The following is a 20,125-nucleotide window of genomic DNA, read 5'->3' as shown; positions in this document are numbered from 1 at the left end:
ACAACAACCCTGCCGAGTGGGCCCCATCAGCCTTGTTTCAGAGAGGAGCATGTGACTTGCCCAGATCATTCAGTTAGGAAAGGGCAGAGCCAAGATTCAAGTCTAGGTCTTCCTAACCCCAAAGCGCAGGCTCATCGGTTAATGGAGCCAGGATTAGATTTGAAGAGACCTGGGCACCTAGGTGGCTCAGTCGGTTAAGCGTCTGACTTCGGCTCAGGTCATGATCTCACAGTTTGTGGGTTTGAGCCCCGCATCAGGCTCTGTGCTGACAGCCAGCTCAGAGCCTGGAGCCTGCTTCAGATTGTGTCTCCCTCTCTCTCTGACCCTCCCCTGCTCACGCTCTCTCTCTCTCTCTCTCAGAAATAAATAAAACATTAAAAAAAAAAAAAAGATTTGAAGAGACGGTCCTTGGCCAACATGCCCTTTGGCCAAGGGCCAAACATGCCCTTTGGTGTTCTGAAGCCAGCAGAGGGGGCTTCATCTGCCCCATGGATTTGCAGGGGTGGAGGGATACCCAGGAGAAAGACTCCAGGGCCAACGGCTACATAGGACAGTCCCACCCAGCACCCAGGCAAGTGGGGTTTTCTGAAAGAAGTGGGAAAATCTCTCCAAATCTTGACTCTCTTGCCTGAGTTTCTTTTTGGGGGCCCCCTGCACGTTGGACAATGAAGATAAACTAATTGTCAGAAGTTCCCATTAAGATGTGAGTTTGGGGTTCCCCACGAGGAACCAAAACCATCAAGTGGAGCCTGCGTGGGGCTACAGAGCAAGCAGGCATCTCATCTTCCCGTGACAGCCATGCCTCACAAACGGCAGCCCTGTTATGAGAAGAGAGAGGCTTCTGGATGCCTGTGAGCTCCAATCTCCCAGCCTCTCCGGGTCAGAACACTTGGCGCTTTACTGAAATAAAAGGCCCCTGGATCAATATCCCTTCATCAGTCTTTGGAGAGCTAGGAGGTCACAGTTCCCTGGAAGCCAATAAGCAGAAGTGCTTTTCTCTGCAAAAACAAACCAGACTGGAAGCTCTCTTGGCATTAAAGAACCCAGAGCTCGATTTCAGGCCCTGCCAGAGAGAACTGGAATCCAGAGGGGTGAGGCTGGGGGGCAGTGCTCTGGCTTTGCCCAGCCTGGTCCACAGCTCCTAGGCTGTTTTCTGCCTCCCAGCTACTTCCTGTGCCTGGTGGAGGTGTGCCAACACAGGGGAGGACATCGAATGCCTTCCTGGCCCTCAGCTTGCCACTGTAGTTAGTCGAGGTCCCCAGCTCAGCTCCGACAATGGCCACTGCCCTTTGGAACTCTCTGCTCTCCCCCGAAGCTAACTGGTCAACTGTCTTCTCCCCCAGGCATCTGTTCACCCAAGGGGACTCCCTCGAGGGCTTGTACCTCTTTTCACAGCCAGGAAACAAAGGAGTGATTTTTCAATCATAGGCGACATACACATTCCTTCCCAAAAGGGTGTACTCCTCTCGGCCAGCTAGCATAGACCATGCCCTACCCAGCATCTTGTCCCATGAGACTGGCCCATTCCCTGGGCTGTGAGGTGGGACTGACTCAAGCAGAAGCAGAGGACAGGAATGGGTCTAATGCCTCCTTGCTCAGATACTGCCCCTGCTCATATCAGCAGACACCCGAGGTTGGGAACAGAAAATCTGCTGAAAATTTAAGGGTCTGTATGACTCGGTGGCTCTCAACTTTTTCATTGCCATGGACTTCTGTGATTAAGCCCCTGGTCTGATGACATTTTATCTTCCAAAGCAGTAAGTTGGTTGCCTGATTTTGTCCAGCGAAGGCATAGCGCTGCTCGTATGAGCTTCTGATCAGACCGAAATAACCAAGAATACCAACCACGTTATTCTAGCCCCAAACATGGGCACTTAATATTTTCTTTCGCCTGCATTATCTGGCCCAGGTAAAGATGCAGTTACCTTCAGGCCTTTTAAAACACTGACAAAGTTCTGTAGGAGGGGTCATGGGCGGTACTTTCTGGAAAAAGAGGAAGAAAGAGGCAGGCACAAGAATCATAGATCTCTCCAGAAGAAGGGCTACCAGCTAGGTAAATAAGAAGGGCTACCAGCTGTCCGGCCACACCCTGACTGTGACCCCCGCAGGTGCTGGAGATGAGAGGTTCCCAGGCAGGGGATCACAACATCCTTCTGTCCCCTCTAGGCACTTCTGTGCCCACTGCTCTTCCACACAGAGGTGAGAGGCACTGAGGCAGGGACTGCTGTCCCCATTCTACAGGGTGGGAAGGCTGCCCAGGACCACCGTACGAGATAACGTGGAGCCTGAGATCAGAACCCTGGACGAGAGCCAGCACAGTGTCATCTCCCTAGCACCAGGCCACAGAGCTCTCTCCTCCGATCAAGGGCAAGGACTCACCTCTGCTAGATACAGCACACAGAATTTCGGGTCTTCTGAAGAACCTTGGAGGGAACAAAAAGTAAGACATGCGTCAGGGTTGGCTGCAGAGCAATGCCAGCTGCCTTGCCCAGAAGCCTGTATGCAGTACTTCCTGGAAAAAGAGGAAGAAAGAGGCAGGCACAGATGATGGGGGAATCTCCGGAGGAAAGCCCACTTAATGACCAAGCAGACTAAGGCACAGCAGTAAGGCCTCTGCCCACAGGTCAGCATCACCCAAGGGATGTTGGGGTCCTACCCTCATGAGCCCCCTCTGGGCATCAAACAGCCGCACACAGGGAGCTGTCAGCCACTTTAGGAGGCCTCCATCTTTCCCTGCTCTCTGTGATGAGAGACACGGAGGCCGCACACATTTGGGTTTTCCTTTAAATGCTCTCAACTGCCTTCACCATTTTGAAATCCACTCATTGGTTGGATGGACCTAGAAATGGGTGGGCTGTGCAGTGAGGTCCTCAATCATGGGCTGGATGTCGCCCATAGATGGCTTCCCAGCCCAGACCCAGCCCCTTGGTATGTTTTCCTGGAGTCCCGATCTCTAATCCCAATTTCAACCATCCCCTGCCTCTCCACCTGGGAGGGACCATCGGGCTCTCTGCTCCGACAGCAGAGGAGCTAAGGAAGAGCACCTGCAGAAGATGTATTTGGTCAGAGTGCTTCGGAAACGTGAAGATCAAGAGGTGTCCCCAGCCTGTTGGGGAAGGCTTCTTGGAGGAGGATCCTCTTGAACTTGAATGCAAGTGGAGAAGAAAAGACACTCCAGGAGGTGGAACAGCATGAGCAAAGGCATGTAGGTGCGGAAGCACAAGGTGTGGTTCGAGGGACGGCAAGTGGGAAGAAGCAACCCCACCCCCTGCCGTTGTGGGCTGCACCTCGGAATCGGCGCACTCCCCCCTCCCAGGTCATTCTTCTGGGCACAGACCAGGCATGGTTAGTAATTTCCTGAATGTGAAGCAACTGACCTCACTGGGCAGGTGTCATTCTTGAGAGAACGAACCGTACAACACATATGACAACACAAACGTACAGTGCCACGTGCCACCCACGGTGCCAAACGCTGCGTGTATAAGCCTGACCTTGCAGCCACCCCTGTGGGGCAGGGGTGATTGTTATCCATGATTCGTGTGAGGAAACTGAGGCTCAACACATAGTGGAATCAAAGAAATTGCCCAATGAAACAAAATGTGCTGCAAAGTCAAGGTGACAAGGTAACAGAGACAGCTGGTCAAGCCAATTCCTAAGAAAAGGCCCTCATGTGGGTGAAGGCCAGGCCCCTCCGGAAGCACATACGTGGGTGGTTCCCTGGCTAAAACTATCCCTAAGGCCAGGGGTGCCAGCAAGTGCCAGATAAAAATAGTTCATAAGTGAGGTGCCTGGCTGGCTCAATCGGTAGAGCATGAGAACTCTTGGTGTCAGAGTCATGAATTCAAGCCCCACGTTGGGCGTGGAGCCTATTTTTAAAAATCCATAAATAAGTGGGGGTTCACTTTGGACTTAGAAGAAATCCTTCTACTTCTCCACATTTAAAGGAGGGTTTGGAGGGGGCACCTGGGTGGCCCAGTGGGGGTAGGCCTCTACTGACACTCTTCGTTTCAGCTCAGGTCATGATCTCACAGTTTGCAGGTTCGTGGGTTTGAACCCTTCATCAAAGCCTCAAGCCCTGCTTGGGATCTTCTCTCTGTCTCTGTCTCTCTCTCTCAATATAAATAAACATTTAATTTAAAAAAAATAAAGGAGAGTTAGAAGAGAGAGGGCCCCACCTAAAGGGCCCCATCATGTTTAAGAAACGTCCTATTTGAGGGGCCCCTGGGGTGGCTCAGTTGGTATGTCAGACTCTTAGTTTCGGCTCAGGTCACGATCTCGGGGGTTCATGAGTCGAAGCCCTGCATCGGGCTCTGCGCTAACAGTGTGGGGCCTGCTTGGAATTCTCTCTCTCTGCCTCTCCCCCACTAGTGCTATCTCTGTCTCTCTCAAAATAAATAAGCTTAGGGAAAAAACCACCTCTCATTTGAAAGCTTCTGCCAACTCCTTGCCTTGCGAGGGTGGAGACAAGGGAAGGTGGGTTTTTTTGTTTAAGAAAACATACTTGGATGTCTCCTTGACTTTCCAGAAGCAGATCTGAGTGCCAAGAGAGAAACAAAAAGCTCCATGTAAGAAAATAACAGAAATTTGTATTTCAGATGCTGGTAGTGAGAGGAAAGAAGGCTCTAGAAGGGAAGGGAAAGCCAAGGAGGCGGGAGCCTCAGGGAGACAGGGGGCTGGGGCTGGGGGAAACAGCCTGACACATACCCCCAGTGGCTAGGGGTGGCTAGCGACTGCTTGACAACTTTCCTGTCCTGTGACACCCCCTGCCACCACCCTCCTACATTATCCCAAACCTTCACTGAAACCCACTGCACGTCACGGCCTGGTGCTGGCAGCGCTCTGAGAGAAGGACGGAATGGGGTCACCGCTCAGCATGCTTCACCGCCTCATACGGGGACAACAAAATTCGGGAGCCCAGGGTGCCAGGACGGAGCCGCAGCTGCAGAAAAGCGGGCTGCAAGCTGGTGGACACAGGAGAGCTATCTCCATGGCATCAGAACCCCTTCCGCGCCATCAGACCTGGCTCCGGGCCCCCCACGGTGTGGAAACAGGGGTGAGTGTGAAGGCCAGGGACACGGAGGCAGCACACAGGTGGGGAACTGCCTTCACGTCTGGGAATTCCACAAGAAGTCGTCGGCTCCAGGGTGAACCCTGCTTCCCCCCCAAGACTCGTGGGCCGTGCAGGGAGAGTCCCAGAGGTGCGGAGGTGGCTTCCCCACCCAGGTCTGACCCCTTTGCCATGTTTCCAGAGCCCTCTCAAGCCTGGTCTGGGACCTCAAGCTCAGCCATTCGCCAAGCCCTCTCCACTCTGCGTGTTGTTTCCATTTTCCAGTTGCAGAAACTGAGACCCAGAGAGAGAAAACAACGGGTACAGGTGTGCAGCGAGTAAGGGGCAGAGCCTAGACTTGAACCCAGGACAGCTGCCTCCAAAGCGTATGTTCTGACGAGCGCGTCACACTTCTGCTCCCCACACTGAAGTCTCCTTCCCTGTTGTCGCCCTGGCAGCCGGCACTGAGATGAGCTCTGAGGATGTGCTCGGCAACTGTCGACTGACTACATTGAACCCCAGAGCAGTCCAGCAGCTGGGACCCGCGCAGCTCAGTTCCCAAGACTGGGTACCCGGCCACCCCCCACCCCCCGGGTGGATGGAGAGCCTGAGAATCAGCTGGGCATTTCCAGGCCATCCTGAAAGACCAGAGCAGGCCAGGAAGACACCCAGTGGGCGGGATGCTGGCCACCAGGGAGGTAGAAACACAAAGGCCAGCAAAGCCAGTGGGCGGCAGAGGCAGGAAGAGGCCACAATGGGCCCCGGACGACCGGAGATGTCCCAATTGTTAGCGCCAGCCCTCCGCCTGTTCCCATTACACTGCCGTTCAGACCTGCTGAGGCTTGGGGGATGCTGGGCAGAGGAGGCAGGGTTAAGTGACCACCACCGGCTGGGAGCCCTGGAGGAGAAGTGGGCCCCCAGCCCTCAAGCGTCTAGGGCTTTATGCCCTATTCTTCATGCATTCCACCACCCAATGACCATTCACTGGGCACCACGGTGTTCTGTGCCTCATGCAAGGCCCTGGGACGACGCTTGGCCAGCAGAGCTAAGCTCCATTCGGGCAAGGCACACACCGGAGTCACTGGTCCCTGGGTGGGGTAGACTCTCCTCCGCCCCCCAGGAAAAGCCCCTGCCCCGACCCCAGCCTGCAGGAAAGGCGGGTGTGCTCCTTGTTACCATCTTGTTTGCCCCAAAATGAACTTTCCACACATGTTGACTTGAAAGGGACACACCTGAGAGGCACAAGCAACATTAATCAGAGAACATTCTGCCACAGAAGCTCCAGCTGAGGCCCTAAATGGATCCCTAAGGGCCTCACTCTGGCACTTACTGCAGCCGCAGGTCTTTGTGGGTGCCAGGAAGACGGGCAGGAGTCGGGCGCCAGGACCCTGGGTCCCACAGCTCCAACTCCGACTGCAAGAGGAGGGGACACTGGACCTCTGCAAACCCCAGGGCCCTCAGCCTGTCTCTGGGGCATGGGGGTGGGGGGGTTGTAGGCAGGGGGTCCACCAACACCTGGGGAGAAATCTAAGCCACGGAACATGCACCTGGGCGCTCAGTGTCACAGAGCCACGTCCATGGAGAGCCGCATTCGCTGTTTGCTGGCTGGCACTGCTGGAGGGGAGCAACACAACATGTCTGCACCAAACCGTCTGCCCGGCAAGCCCAGGACAGGCACACACGTGAACACTCGTGCACACGCCCCACACCCACACCGACCCAACGGGCTCTGATGACGGTGGTTGTCTCTCCTGAGGAGGGCCAGCCTTGGCCACCTTCAGCCCACCGTTTTCAGGGAGAGGATGTGGTCTCCAGCTCCAGGAAGGCTCCACAAGGCCGCTGTTCACATGAGCTCAGCATCTGGAAGGTTTCTCTGCAGCACCGCGGGCCCCACACCACCCACTCTGACCAGCCGCCTCCCAGTGGAAGACGGAGCTCACCCAGACTCTAATTTCAAGACATGGGTCTGAGGACTCCGGGAGGGGAAGATCCAACCAATGCCCAGCCGAGGCCCCCCACCCAAGGGGTGGAGGGAGGACATATGGGCGCCGTCCAGCATCTCACAACGACCTCAGGGCCGTGTGGGGATGTCAGGGCTGGGAAACAACATAAAGGGCTGGCCCAACCCTTCTTTCACAGAGACACCAGAGCCCAGAAAAGGCAAAGGGCCAACTGAAGTCACACAGCACGTCAGCAGCAAAGCCGAGCCCGGACTCCAAACACCCGGCTACTACCCTGGGTTCTTCCATGCCCTCTTCTCTCCCATTCCAAGCCCCGCCCAAAGCACAGCCAGTTTGAGCCCCTCTTCTCTCCCCTCCCTCCTTCTAGCAGGAAGCTGAGCAGACGAAGGGCCTGGGCTTGTGGGCCCACACCTGAGCAAGGAGCAGAATGAGCACAACCGAGTGAGGGCTCAGTTCTTACAACCAATCAGCGCACGTTACCAAGCACCCAACCCCTAAATGGACCCTGATGGTCTGAGCCGGGGTGCGCAGGCCCACAGAGGAAGGGCCTGCACAGTGAGTGGGCCTGTGAGTAAGCTTGCAGGGGGGTGGCAGGGAGAGCTGGTGTGCAGGGGAAGCCGGATCTGAGGGAAACAGGGAGGGGCAGGGAAGCCAAGGGCGGAGCCTACCCTAGCTCTCACCTGCCCCCTCCCGTGGGCCACCAGGAGCCAGGGTCCCGGCTGAACTTGCTCAGAGGGTCGCTCCTCACCTCCTTGGTCAGGCCGAGCCGCCCCAAGGGAAGGGCTGCCCCCAGGAGAGGTGACTTGCTTTCTCCCCCTCAGGGACTGCCCTGGTCAGTGGACAGGAGAAAGCTCGAGACAGAGAAGGAGAAGTTGTGAGCGACTTCCTGACTGGGGCAGCCCGAGTGGAGGTTCTCACACCCCCCGGGTTTCTAAGGAGGAAGAACAGCGGGTACACCGAACACACAGGAACACAGGACAGGTCTGCAAACAGGCAGGAAGTTTTCCTGGAGCAAAACCCGTCAAAACAGAATTCTTTCGCTGGGTAATATTTTCCTCCCTGCCCCTGTCACCCATGCTCAAACAGGTCTGTTGTTGTTTTCATAATCTGGGAGAGGAAATCGAGCCCCTTTCGGCAGACTTCAGGCGCCAAACCAAACCGCTCAACAGATACTCCCAGCTGGCTTCCCCTTCCCCTCCTCTGAGTGGAAAGTTTGCGGGGAGATGTTCGCTCGCCTCACGCTCCCACGCGCTCCCCAATCTGGAGGCTCTGGCCTGGGCGATGCAGCTGGGTGATGAAGGAGCAGGGTTCCCCCACTGAGGTTACAGGTGGGATGTGGGGGCGGCAGCTAGCATGGCCTGGGCACCTGGCGTGGGCCAGGCGTTCTGCATATGACCTAATGTAATCCTTTTTTTTTTTTAATGTTTTATTTATTTTTGAGAGAGAGAAAGAGAAAGAGAGACAGAGCATGAGTGGGGGAGGGGCAGAGAGAGAGGGAGACACAGAATCCGAAGCAGGCTCCAGGCTCTGAGCTGTCAGCACAGAGCCGGACGCGGGGCTTGAACCCGCAAACCATGAGATCATGAGCTGAGCCGAACGAAGTCGGATGCTTAATCCCCTGAGCCACCCGGGCGCCCCTGACCTAACTTAATCTTCACGACAGCCTACTGGTAGCCCCACTTGCACGTGAGGAAACAGGCGGAAAGAGGTTGAGTAGAGCTTGCCCACACTCACAGGTGGTGAGGGGCAGGGCCAAGATTCAAACACAGGTCTGAATCCAAAGCTCTTCCCACTCCAATCCATGGCCTCCCTGAAATGTGTCTGGGACAGAAACCTCCCAGCAAAGCTCAGGGGGTACAGCCTAGAATGGAAGGCAGTCTCTGAGAGCTGGGGGCAGGACCTGACCCTACCACACACGCTCAAATGCCCCACGGATGGCTGGCAGCCCCGCTGTCAGAGGCGCCGGATCCAAACGGGACATCCGTGCTACCCAGGACTCAGGGCAGTGTAAGCGGGTCCGGGACATCTCGGGTCCACACTTACCTTCCTGCAGCTTCACACTTTGGAGGTAGAGGGGGTTCCTCAGGACGTTGCAGCGGCCCGGCTCGTCTTCCTTGGTGAAGAGCAGCAGATCCGAGTAGGCAAATAGCGTCACCTGCATCACAAGGGAGCAAACACAGCTGGCTGCTCTGCTGTCCCAGAGGCCAGGAGCCACAGCCTCCCAGGGAGGTCTGGCCAAGGGGTCCTCATCATCTCGGGCAGAACTAGACCAGGATCAGACTCTCAGCGTGGCCTCGGCCAAAGGCAGACACTTGATCTGCAATCAGACTTCTCTTTGTCTCTATGGGGTTGTCCACCTCCACTCCTTGTCACGGTGGGAAAAGCAGGCTAACACAGGAGCCTCACCTTCCACGGCAGGTGACCCCTGAGGGCCCCTCCACAGCCCAACACCCTCCCCCCACCCCGGGCCATCTTTGCGACTAACCGCCCCTGGAATCTCTCCCTGGAGCTGAGGGATGTTTGCATGTTTGCTTGCGTTCTCCGAACATCTGGCTGGAAGAGCACTGCACTTGGAATCGGAAGTCCTGAGGCTCCTACCCCGGCTCAGGAGCCGTGAAAACTTGGTTAGGGTCCCCGAACCCTCGGCTCCGGTTGTCTCGTCCATACAGACACCGAGAGCCCCTGCCCAGGTCCCTCACAGGCGTCTTTCACGAGCCCTGTGCAGACCGCGAATCGAAGCATCGTGCAGTGTGAGTCCTTTTGCTGTCACATTCCTCGCAGATCATTTTAACTGCCTTAACGCATAATTGGTTCAAGAAAAAGCCAGTTGTTTACGCTCCAGTACGGACACGTATGGGGCTTTTATCTCTTTTTTATGCGCTAGCCGCTCCAAAAATAAAGGAGAAAGCTATTTTTAGACAGTATAGGTAAACCAACAGGCATGCTCCGCATAGTTTCATGCTAAAAACACCCACTTGATCCCCTAATGCCGCTGAAGATTACACTGCTCTTGCAGTGGACTTTCATTAAAGGCAATAAAAATCCAAGGTTATATTCTCCAAAGAGGACAGCATATTATTAATTACATGAACTTTCCTTGGAGGTGTCACTGGCTGACACTTCACCTCTCATGAGGCAAGAAGAATCAGCCAGAAGGCTTCGCATGCACCCCCGAAGGCCACAGCCAGTATGTGCCAGGCGGTTGCTGAAGTTTTAACAGTCAACATGTTGACATTGAACTATCAGATTGTTAATGGACCTACCACCTACACCTCTGATGCCCTGTCCCACAGAAATGCTTACGAGGATATATTAATGTTAAAACATAAGGATGTTGTCAGCAGCATTTTTGTAATAAAAAAGAACACAGATGCCCATTGAGAGAGGATGGATAAAATAAATTATTCCTACCTCCCTATGCTAGAACTGTATGCAACTACTTAAAGAATAAAGAAGGGGCTCCTCCGTGGCTCAGTCGGTTAAGTGTCTGACTTTGGCTCAGGTTAGGATTTCACAGTTCATGGATTTGAGCCCCGCGTCAGGCTCTATGCTGACAGCTCAGGGCCTGGAGCCTGCTTCAGATTCTCTGCCCTCCCCACTCATGTTCTGTCTCTCAAAAATGAATAAATGTTTTTAAAAAATTTTTTAAAGAATAAAGGAGAGCTATGCGGGCAGAAATGTGGGCAGATTTCTGCCACGTAGTGCCCACCCTATACTGTGTAAGGCAAATAGTGCAACGTGCAAAAATACCTACCATTTAGTCCAATTTTGTAAAATAAAAACTGTCAATTTATATGTTTGTCTGAGATACTCCCCACACTCTTTGTTCTGGGGAGTAGAATTTCAATTCATACATTTCTGTTTAATTTGCACTGTATTGCAAGAGAGTCTATTACTTTTGTGATTTAAAAATATATAAATATTTTTCAAAGGACCGCTTGGCACAAACACAGACATTTGAAGGGATCTGGGACATGGAGACAATAGGGGGTGTCCTTGAACAGAAGGCTCTCGGTGGCTCTAACTTGTCCCACAGGGACCAAATACGAGAACTAAGGAACCCCGGGCTGGTGACTATCTCCGGCCCCTTTCCACACCAGTCTTGACCCACCACAGCCCAAAAGAAGCTCCCATCTGTTAAGTTCTTTCTTTCTGCTCAGTGGGTTTTCACTTGTAAATAACATGACTGCCTTTATTTATAGATGAGGACCCTGCATCTCAGAGAGTTTAAGTGACCTGTCCAAGGCCACACAGCCAGGGACCACTGTCTAGGTCTAGCTGACCCCAAAGCTTTCACTATATGGAGAGGTAGCAATATGCCTACAGCTGTCCTGCCCCTGAATGTGAAAGAATCCAAGCAGTGACCCAAACAGAAAAGCAAAGGAGACCAAAACTGAAGTTAAGGGAGGGGAAGAAGATGACCTAAGAGCTGAGAAGGGAGTGAGAGGCGGATTCTCGGAGCAAACCTGGAGGCTTTCCCACTATAAAGAAAGCCAGCAGTCACCTCTGGACCCACAGGGAAGCTGGTCAGGGAAGGGTCGGAGGAGGCAGTCTGTCAGGAACCTAAGAAGTCAAAAAAAAAGTCCCAGGCTCCGAGACAGCTGGGCAGACGGCAACGGGAGAAGAACCATGGACAAGGTGAGAAAGCTCCAGCCCACTACTCTGGCCCCGATTCCCAGAGCGGAGAATGTGGTCTAGACAGGAAGTGATTAAGGCATGAATGAAGAATTTCCCCAAAGGTCGGGTCAGGGAAAGGCCAGAGCTGGCACATAGCGGGAGGCGGGGCAGAGGAGTAAGAGTGTGCCAGGGGAGGGCGGCGGGGGGCCTCTCCCAAGTCACCAGCGCCATGCTGGCCTTCTTCCAACAGAACCCACGGTGGAGTGATGCCCATCTCCATGGCCCAATTACCTGCTGCCTTCCCCACACATGTTCCAAGGGCACATCTGTTTTCCCCCAGGGTCAAGGGTTGAGAGATGGCTTGGTTAAGAAATCCTTGCAATCTGGAGGGTCACTTCTTCCAAGCAGCCCTTGTCAAGCTTTCTCTGGAGATCTTGCCTAAAGGCAGGGTTTGCCCAAAAGACCTTGGTGCCTTAGTTAATGGTAAACTCAGTGAGTCAGTGCATAATGTGAGGGTGTGTCTGTCCTGTGCCCCCGTGACCTCTAGCACTGGGCCTGACCACATGTTAGACACTCAACGGCTCTTGTTTGAACGGGTGAGCGAGGCTACTCCATGATGTCGATCTGACCTCCGGGTCCGTTAGTCAAGTGTGTGACTCCTGGGAGGGGGTATGACCGGGGGCAGCTCAGTGCCATACTGCATTAGCTCACAGACATTAGCAAACAGGAGGATCCTCGGAGAAGAGATGGGAAGAAGAACAAGGGCAGGAGGCATGCCAGGAATAAAGATTTCTGTTACGGGCTACGTTCTACAATCTGGCACTCTCCAGGAACAAAACCCATGCTTCGAGCGCCTGCCTCTACAGATCCAAAACGGGCTGGAAACCATCAGCCGGAAGGTTACAGAGAAGCCATCAGAACGGGCAGCTCCCAAGGGCCCAACCAACGCTGCCATTCTACAAACTTATCCAAGCCCCTCTCCAATTGGTCTAGACTTTTGACCTGAAGGTACCAAGATCCATGCATTTCCTTGCTAACATATGTCATGAAAAAGACATGTATTTGTTTCACTTGTCTTTGCATCACTTCTTGCAATCTTCAAAAGGGATCTCTTGTCTCTAAGGCACCAAAGATCCAGTAGACAAAGATTTCCTGGACAGACTGTAACTATAATCGGGCTATGGCTCCAGCCATGTGCTCGCCATCTGTTTTCAAACAAACATGCGAGTGGCAGCATGGGGTCCTGAAAGCACCGCAGAGCCAGAGAACCAACTGCTGATCAGGAATCCATCCCTTATGGGCTTTGAGACCCTGGAGTTCCAGTTAATCTCCCCAGAGCCTCAGCTTCCTCATCTGTAGAGTAGGGACAACTGGGCCCACTCTCAAGAGGATACTTCAGGAGCTCATTTAAGACCTACTAGGTAAAGCGCATGCATAGTGAGAATACACAGTAAGTGCTCGGTGTTTGAGCACCTGATGGCGAGGGGACAAACAGAAGAGCCAATCTAGACATATGTGTATATTTCAGGACGGCTGCCGTTTCTGCCTTCCTCTGGGTCTTGTGAATTTACAGCCACACCTCATTTTCTGACCCTTGGCCTTTAGCTCCACACACTAACTCACCAAGCACAGCTGCAAGTGACTTCTTGTTCCTGAAACTCAAATCTCCCCTCAACAACATGAAGCTTTACTCTCTCCCGGGCAATTTAGAAGCTAGGCCAACATTCCTAAGAAAGGTCTCCATCAGGAAGTTCAATGCCAGTGTGGGAGAAATAAGCATGCAGTGTCCCCAGGGAGTTCCCGTGAAGAAGAAAATGCTGGTCCCCTTGTTGAAACACACACACACATACACATACACACACACACACACACTCGAGCACCCTCCTGCTTAGCCACAATTACACAGAATGTACACAGAATGTCCCATTCTGGGCCCTTCAAGATCAGCCAACCTCAGCTGCCTCCAATCCACACGCCCTTCAGATAAGGGCAAGGAGGAAGGACAGAGAAGTCACGAGTGAGCCAGCAGCAGAACAGGAGCTGGCTGCAGGCGGCCAGCCTCCTCCAGGGTTCCTGATCATTCTGCCACCCCAAGCTGTCACTGAGCTCAGCCAAGCCCCACTGCCGGCCTGACCAGCAGCAAGCCCCCGGGAGTCTGGTCAGATCCCGGGGCTCGAACTTCTGTGCCAAATAGACTTTACAGGACCGAGCCGGCTCCGGGCATTGCATCTGGGAGGGAAATCCCTCAGTTAGGGAGAAGCAGAGGCCGGCTTCCAGGCAGAATGGCATGATCTCCATACCCAGGCCGCTGCTGGTAGGGACAGAGCCCAGGAGAAATCATAGACTGGCCCCTCAGAAGAGGGTTTGGGATTCGGGTTAGTACAGACCCAGAAAACCTGAGTAAGTGATGCTCCTTCAAAAATGGTCTTTGGCTAACAGCTCTAATCGTCTTACCCACAGTCGCTCATCACAGCTGGGGTGAACCGCCACCTCTCCTGATCCTGAGGGGAAGTTGCCATAAGCAGCGGGACGTCTTGAGGGACTGAGAATACTTTCTAACCACCAAAGATGGACTAAACAGCTTTGAGAGGTAGCGAGTTCCCCATGGCTAGAGATGTACAAGCAAAAGCTGGGTAGTTATTTGGGAAGGAGGGGTATGGAAGGGGAGGAGGGTGGAAGACTGCAGGATTTTTCTACCCTGAGACCATACAATTCAAAGACCACCGGGGGCGCCTGGGTGGTTCAGTCAGTTGAGTGTCCGACTTCGGCTCAGGTCATGATCACATGGTTCGTGGGTTCGAACCCCATGTCGGGCTCTGTGCTGACAGCTAACTCAGAGCCTGGAGGCTGCTTCAGATTCTGTATCTCCCTCTCTCTCTGACCCTCCCCTGCTCACGCTGTCTCTTTCTCTCTCTCAGAAATAAATAAAAAAACATTAAAAATTTATTTAAAAAAAGCATAAACAAAAACAAGAAAGACCACCGGGAAGAGAAACATTAGGGGCCTGGAGGATGCTGGTGAACGCCCAGCCGGGACACATGTGTGTGAGCCTTACCTCGACTGCTTTGTTCCTCCCCTCGTACAGCAGCAGCTCCTCAGACAGCAGGAGCGTCCGGGCCGGGTTACAGAGATCTAAAGGCTGGAAGCAACGTGGGCAGTTCAGAGAGGTCGGACGGAGATGGGGTGTGGGACAGGCAGCCTGCCGGAGCCAGCCACGCAGAACCCTCTCGGCCGACTGCGAGCAGCCTCTGGCCTCCCCCCACCCTGGGAGCCCAGACGCCCCCTCACACACAGGTGGAAACAGAAAGACAGATGCTCCTGTCCTGGGCGGAACTGTTGCTGCCACCTTCCCCCCAAGCTTCACAGGAAGTCCAACCACACGTCTGGGCCCTCACAATCCCTCCCCGAGCTCCCCGGCTATGCGGGGCTCCGGGGCCCTCCCAGGCCCCCCTCTTCTCCATCTGTCCCCTTCAGGCCTCGCGGGAAAGTCCCTGCTGCCAGGCACGGGCTCTCAGGACATCCTCCTGAGAGCCTCGTGCCAGATTTGGTCCCTTAAGTCCCTTCAGAGCCAGGCCAGTCCCTGCTGTATATTCAAAATGCACTGGAGTTAAGACTCCTTCGAAGTCATCCGTCCCCAGGGACCAATTCCCACCCAAAATTCTGACTCACCCCAGCACCCTACCCCATACCCACCGAGGAGCCCCTGCCCCTTGCCCAGACCAGAGAAAGCTCCCTGAGATCTGGATTACCCGGCAGGACTTATCCTCTGTGAATGTATATTTATAACGTGGCTTCCGGGTGACCTGAACCAAGCAAGGTGATGGAAGAAAGATAATGGGACAAATGTCATCTGTACACAACAACCTAGCTGGACGTCATGAGGAACGTGAGGCAGAAGAAGCCAGGCCCCAGAAGAGGCCAAACAAAACGTATGACCCAGGAAAGCACACGTCAATGGCAGAAGGAAGGGAAAGCAAGGAGGTGACAAGCGTGGAGTCAGGCACCACAATCAGGAAGAAACATGTGCAGCCTCTGCGGTGGCAGCAATGGCCCGTAGCTGTCCCTTTGTGGACACCTGCTTCGCAATTATCCGTTACTGTACCGGCTCGCACGCTGGCTTACATACTTTACAATTGAAAAGTCGTTATAACGTTTTGAAAATGAACCTTAAATTTTTTAACAAAGATCTTAAAAAGAAAATAGAAACCACACTGAGATACCACCTCACGCCAGTCAGAGTGGCTAAAATGAGCAAATCAGAGAACTCTAGATGCTGGCGAGGATGTGGAGAAACGGGCACCCTCCTACACTGTTGGTGGGAATGTAAACTGGCACAGCCCCTCTGGAAAACAGTGTGGAGTTTCCTCAGGAAACTAACAATNGAAAAGAACCCCTGTGGATGCCAAGACCCTTTGTGGTTCTGACCTGAGAGAGAAAAGAAACCAAAAGAAAAGGCAGGAGTTGTTTGAGGAGAGGTAGGTCACACGCCAGCGATGCCTTGCACCCTGACAAAGTGTGAGTTCTAACGTCCACTGGACAGCAACAGTCCCGGAATGGGATGCCAGGGAGACAGAGGAGGGAGGCATGGTCAGAAACGAGGCACTTGAGGAGGATGCCTGGGTGGCTCAGTCGGCTGGGCGTCCAACTCTGGATTTCGGCTCAGGTCGTGATCCTAGGATCGTGGGATCAAGCCCTGCATTGAGCTCCGTGCTGAGCCTGGAGTCTGCTTTGAAACTTTATCTCCCTCTGCCCCTTCCCTGCCCTCACTCTCTCTCTCCTTCTTCAAAAAAACAACCAAAAAAAAATGAAGCCCCCGGGTCTATGTCATCTCTAGGTTGCTGATGAAAATGATCAACTAACACAGTCTTTCTAAATTTTTTTAATGTTTTTATTTATTTCTGAGAGAGAGAGAGAGAGAGAGAGCACGAGCAGGGGAGGATCAGAGAGAGAGGGAGACCCAGAATCCAAAGCAGGCTCCAGGCTCTGAGTTAGCTGTCAGCACAGAGCCCAATGTGGGACTTGAACCCACGAACCGTGAGATCATGACCTGAGCCAAAGTTGGACACTTAACCGACTGACCCACCCAGGCGCCCCTAACAGTCTTTCTAGAAAGCAATCTGTCAATATATAAAGAGCCTTTAAAATGTTTATGACCCATGACCCTGTCATTTCACTTCTAAAGATCTCTTCCAAGGAAAATAATCGGAGGGGCAAGTCATGGGCAAGGATCTTGATCACAGAGTTGTTTACAATAGCAAAGGACGTAGGCAGAAGAATATCTGAATGGAGAGCCTGTTAAAAAAAGATGGTACGGCCATAGGATAGAAGAGTGTGTGCTCACTACAAAAGAGAGGCCCAGAGAGTAGTTAGTGAGGTGGACAATGTTCATGCTGCAATTTTCCTTTAAAAAAGGCAGAAGGAGGGGTGCCGGGTGGCTCAGTCAGTTGAGAGTCCGACTTCAGCTCAGGTCAGGATCTCACGGTTCATGGGTTCGAGCCCCGCATTGGGCTCTGTGTTGACAGCCAGCTCAGAGCCTGGAGCCTGTTTCAGATTCTGTCTCCCTCTCTCTCTGACCCTCCCCTGCTCACCCTATCTCTCTCTCAGAAATAAATAAAAAACATTTAAAAATAAAAATAAAGTAAAAAAAAAAGGCAGAAAGACAGAAAATGTGCCACGAGATCAGTTTAGCTTTCTTTCTGAAACATGTATATGCACACAGAAGAGACACCTGCGTGTTCACACGGCTTGTGTCTGGGTGGTGGGAGACACGCAGGTTTGGAAAGGGGGAGGAAGCAAGGGGCAAAGCAGAGGAGAAGCAGAAGGGAGATCTAGACGAATCTGGGCCAGCTGCTCATCCTGGCCAGGCATGTTTGCTAAGACCAAGAAAGCCCTGGATGAGGCAGGAAGCAGAAGCCTCAGCAAAGAGGCCCTGTGACAAGGCACCAAGTAGCTGGAGTGTGCCTGCCTTATCCCCAGAGAAAGGGGACGTCAGGAAAGAGCCTCTTGGTGCTAAGCTTCCCTGCCCCCACCCTCCTGTTCCCTCTCCTGGGAACCTCTGCTCCCTCGGTATAACCCCTAGAATTCTGAGCACCTGTGGCCATCTCTTTCCCAAAAGGGGACCCTCCTGGAATGAGGCACCTCCCCGAACCCTGGGGTGAAGGACCCTCCTCTTTCTCATCACCTGAGGGAGCCCGTGGGGCCAGCCACCAGCTCACCTGAACAAAGACCGGGAATACCAAGACCTTGGGGGCCAGGGTGACATAGGTGCCGTAGCTTGAGTGTGGGGTGTGCGGCCTCATGACCGGGCAGTTCTGGTAGTTCCCGTGGCCCTTCATGGTCTGCACCGTCTTCATCAGCCGGGACTTCTTCCCCAGGCCTGTGTAGGACTTCCCTTTGCTGGGACCCCCTGATTCTGTGCAACAGAAATGGGGGGACCATGAGGCATTTCCATGCAAAGGCATCCCTGCCTTACCTGCAAAGACATCCCCTCTGCAGAAACGGGGAACACAGCCAATCTGTCACCATCTAGTGAGCATATGCTATATGTCGGGCCCTGTGCAAGGTACTGGGAACACAGAGGAGGCCTCAGAAGGGTCTCAGGCCTCAAGGAGTTTCCTCACATTCCGATGGGACTCTCACATAAACCAGCGGCTCCGGGACTCCGGGACAGAGCTGGGAGCCACCAACTAGGATAGAGGTACCGCCTGGCGGCCAGAGCCTGAATCAGACTTATCAGTTTGGCCTCATACTTTTCAAAATCAGGAAACCTCTCCTATTTGAAAAGTCAGATGATATGACCACACGGGACCCATGGTCCCACACTGAACCATCAGTCAACGAGGCTGTCCTATGTGTCAGAGGTGTGCTCTCCCTGCCGCCACGGCTCCCTCGACGTGCCTGGCACAGCTCACCCATTCCATCACCTCCCAGGTCCCACGGACAAAGGGACTGGAGGTCCAGCCCAATCACAAGCCCCCTGGGCTTTCCCAGGCTGTATGGGAGACTTCCCTCTATTAGCCGAGGGGGCGGGGGCGGCCTGGCTCACACAAGTCAGTCTACAATGAACAGTGGCACCCACTGCCCCAGTTCTCGGGAAGGAACACCAGCTCTGAAGCCACGTGGCTGTGCCCAAACCCCTTTCGTATCTGCTTACTAGCTTGGTGACCTTCAGCCATTCACTTCCCCACCTTAGAGACTTGGTTTCCTCCACTGCAATCATATTACCAAGTTCAACGGGTTACTGTGAGAGTTCAATGAGATGCTCCAAGTAAAGCCCCACAACAATGCCTGGGACCCGGTAAGTGCATGAGAAACGTTAGCTGCTAACTTCTTGTGGCTCTTGCTGTTGCGGTTCCTCCGCGTGCAAAAGCAGGTTCATCAGGTGCCCCACAGACTGAAAACCCTAGTCTTCACTGCAGCCAGAAGATACCCTGGCTGGCCACCAACTCCCGCATCATTCTAATCAGGAAAAGGAGAGAGGGGGGAAACACCTTCAGGGAAGAGAGCAGAAGGCTACCCAGCAGGGGACACTGCCGGACACACACCCTCAACGGAACAAGAGGTAGCAATCGGGTCTTTATCATGCCCGGTCCTCCAGGCAGAGGAGCAAAGCACAGAGCAGCTAAAAAGGCAGGGACTCTTGGGTGCGAGCAGGTAGGAAGCCAACTTCACAGCCTCCCGCTCTGCATATACCTGGGTGTCCCAGGTCCCAGGTCCGCTCCCACCGCTCCTCAGTCCTGGCAGCCGGGGGGTGAACAGGTGATGTGACCCCAGCTACATCTCGGGGAAGCTCCCCACCAACGCGAGGTCCATGGCCTCAGAGGAAAAACTCAACTCGGAAGATTTCACACTTATTTCCTCCGCCCACCTCATGCCCCTTCTCCCCGAGCAGGGCGAGAAAAACAAGTCAGCTCCCCTCACAAGTGACCACCCATCACAGCCATATCTCAAACCATAATAACTTAAACCACTTCCTGCCTCTTTGAGGAGTGGCTTAGAGAAGACTAGAAAGGGTGAGGGAGGGGGACAGATGCATGGAAGTAGTTAGCTAGCTCCTCCTCTGATCTGGCCATGGACCCCGGCCGCAGGGGTGGGGTCTGTGCTGCCAGGCTTTCACCCCTCCGCTGAAAGAGTCCATCCTGGGTCACAAGACCTCTGCTGGATTTGAGTTGGTCAAGAAACTTGAACTTGAGCACTGGCTCCCCCAGACTCTGGCTGGGCAACCAGAAGGAAGTTTCCTTCCCCCTCTGAGCTGGAGTTTCTCCACTGTTAAGGGGGGCTGGTGGGGGGCTCTCACGACAGGCCCGAAGGGAAAGGGCTCCATGAATGGTACCAGAGCAGAGTGCACAGGGGATTAGCACACACCCAAGCCGACAGACGACAAACCCATCAGGGCTGGTGTTAGGACAGGGCTGCTGGGCCTCAAACCATACTGTGAATGAGGTCTCAGGGTCAATCTGAAACTAGACAGTCTATCTGAACATGACCAAGCCTAGACCAG

The 20,125-nt window shown here is 53.7% G+C and overlaps 1 protein-coding gene across 1 annotated transcript in view; it reads right to left on the bottom strand.

The window, feature by feature from the left end:
- Positions 1 to 20,125, bottom strand: part of LOC144236157 (regulator of G-protein signaling 3-like) — a gene marked incomplete at its 5' end in the record, with an annotated part of 80,961 nt that overhangs the window by 56,925 nt on the left and 3,911 nt on the right. Inside the window, 4 exons of the mRNA XM_077769768.1 lie at positions 2,380 to 2,423; positions 9,052 to 9,163; positions 14,681 to 14,764; positions 17,841 to 18,037. Of these exons, the coding sequence (XP_077625894.1) occupies positions 2,380 to 2,423; positions 9,052 to 9,163; positions 14,681 to 14,764; positions 17,841 to 18,037 (437 nt within the window). The remainder of the gene's footprint in view (positions 1 to 2,379; positions 2,424 to 9,051; positions 9,164 to 14,680; positions 14,765 to 17,840; positions 18,038 to 20,125) is intronic.

This window comes from Crocuta crocuta, unplaced genomic scaffold, assembly GCF_008692635.1.
Source record: "Crocuta crocuta isolate KB4526 unplaced genomic scaffold, BGI_CrCroc_1.0 scaffold95, whole genome shotgun sequence".
NCBI lineage: Eukaryota > Metazoa > Chordata > Mammalia > Carnivora > Hyaenidae > Crocuta > Crocuta crocuta.
This window is presented reverse-complemented; position numbering and strand designations above follow the sequence as displayed.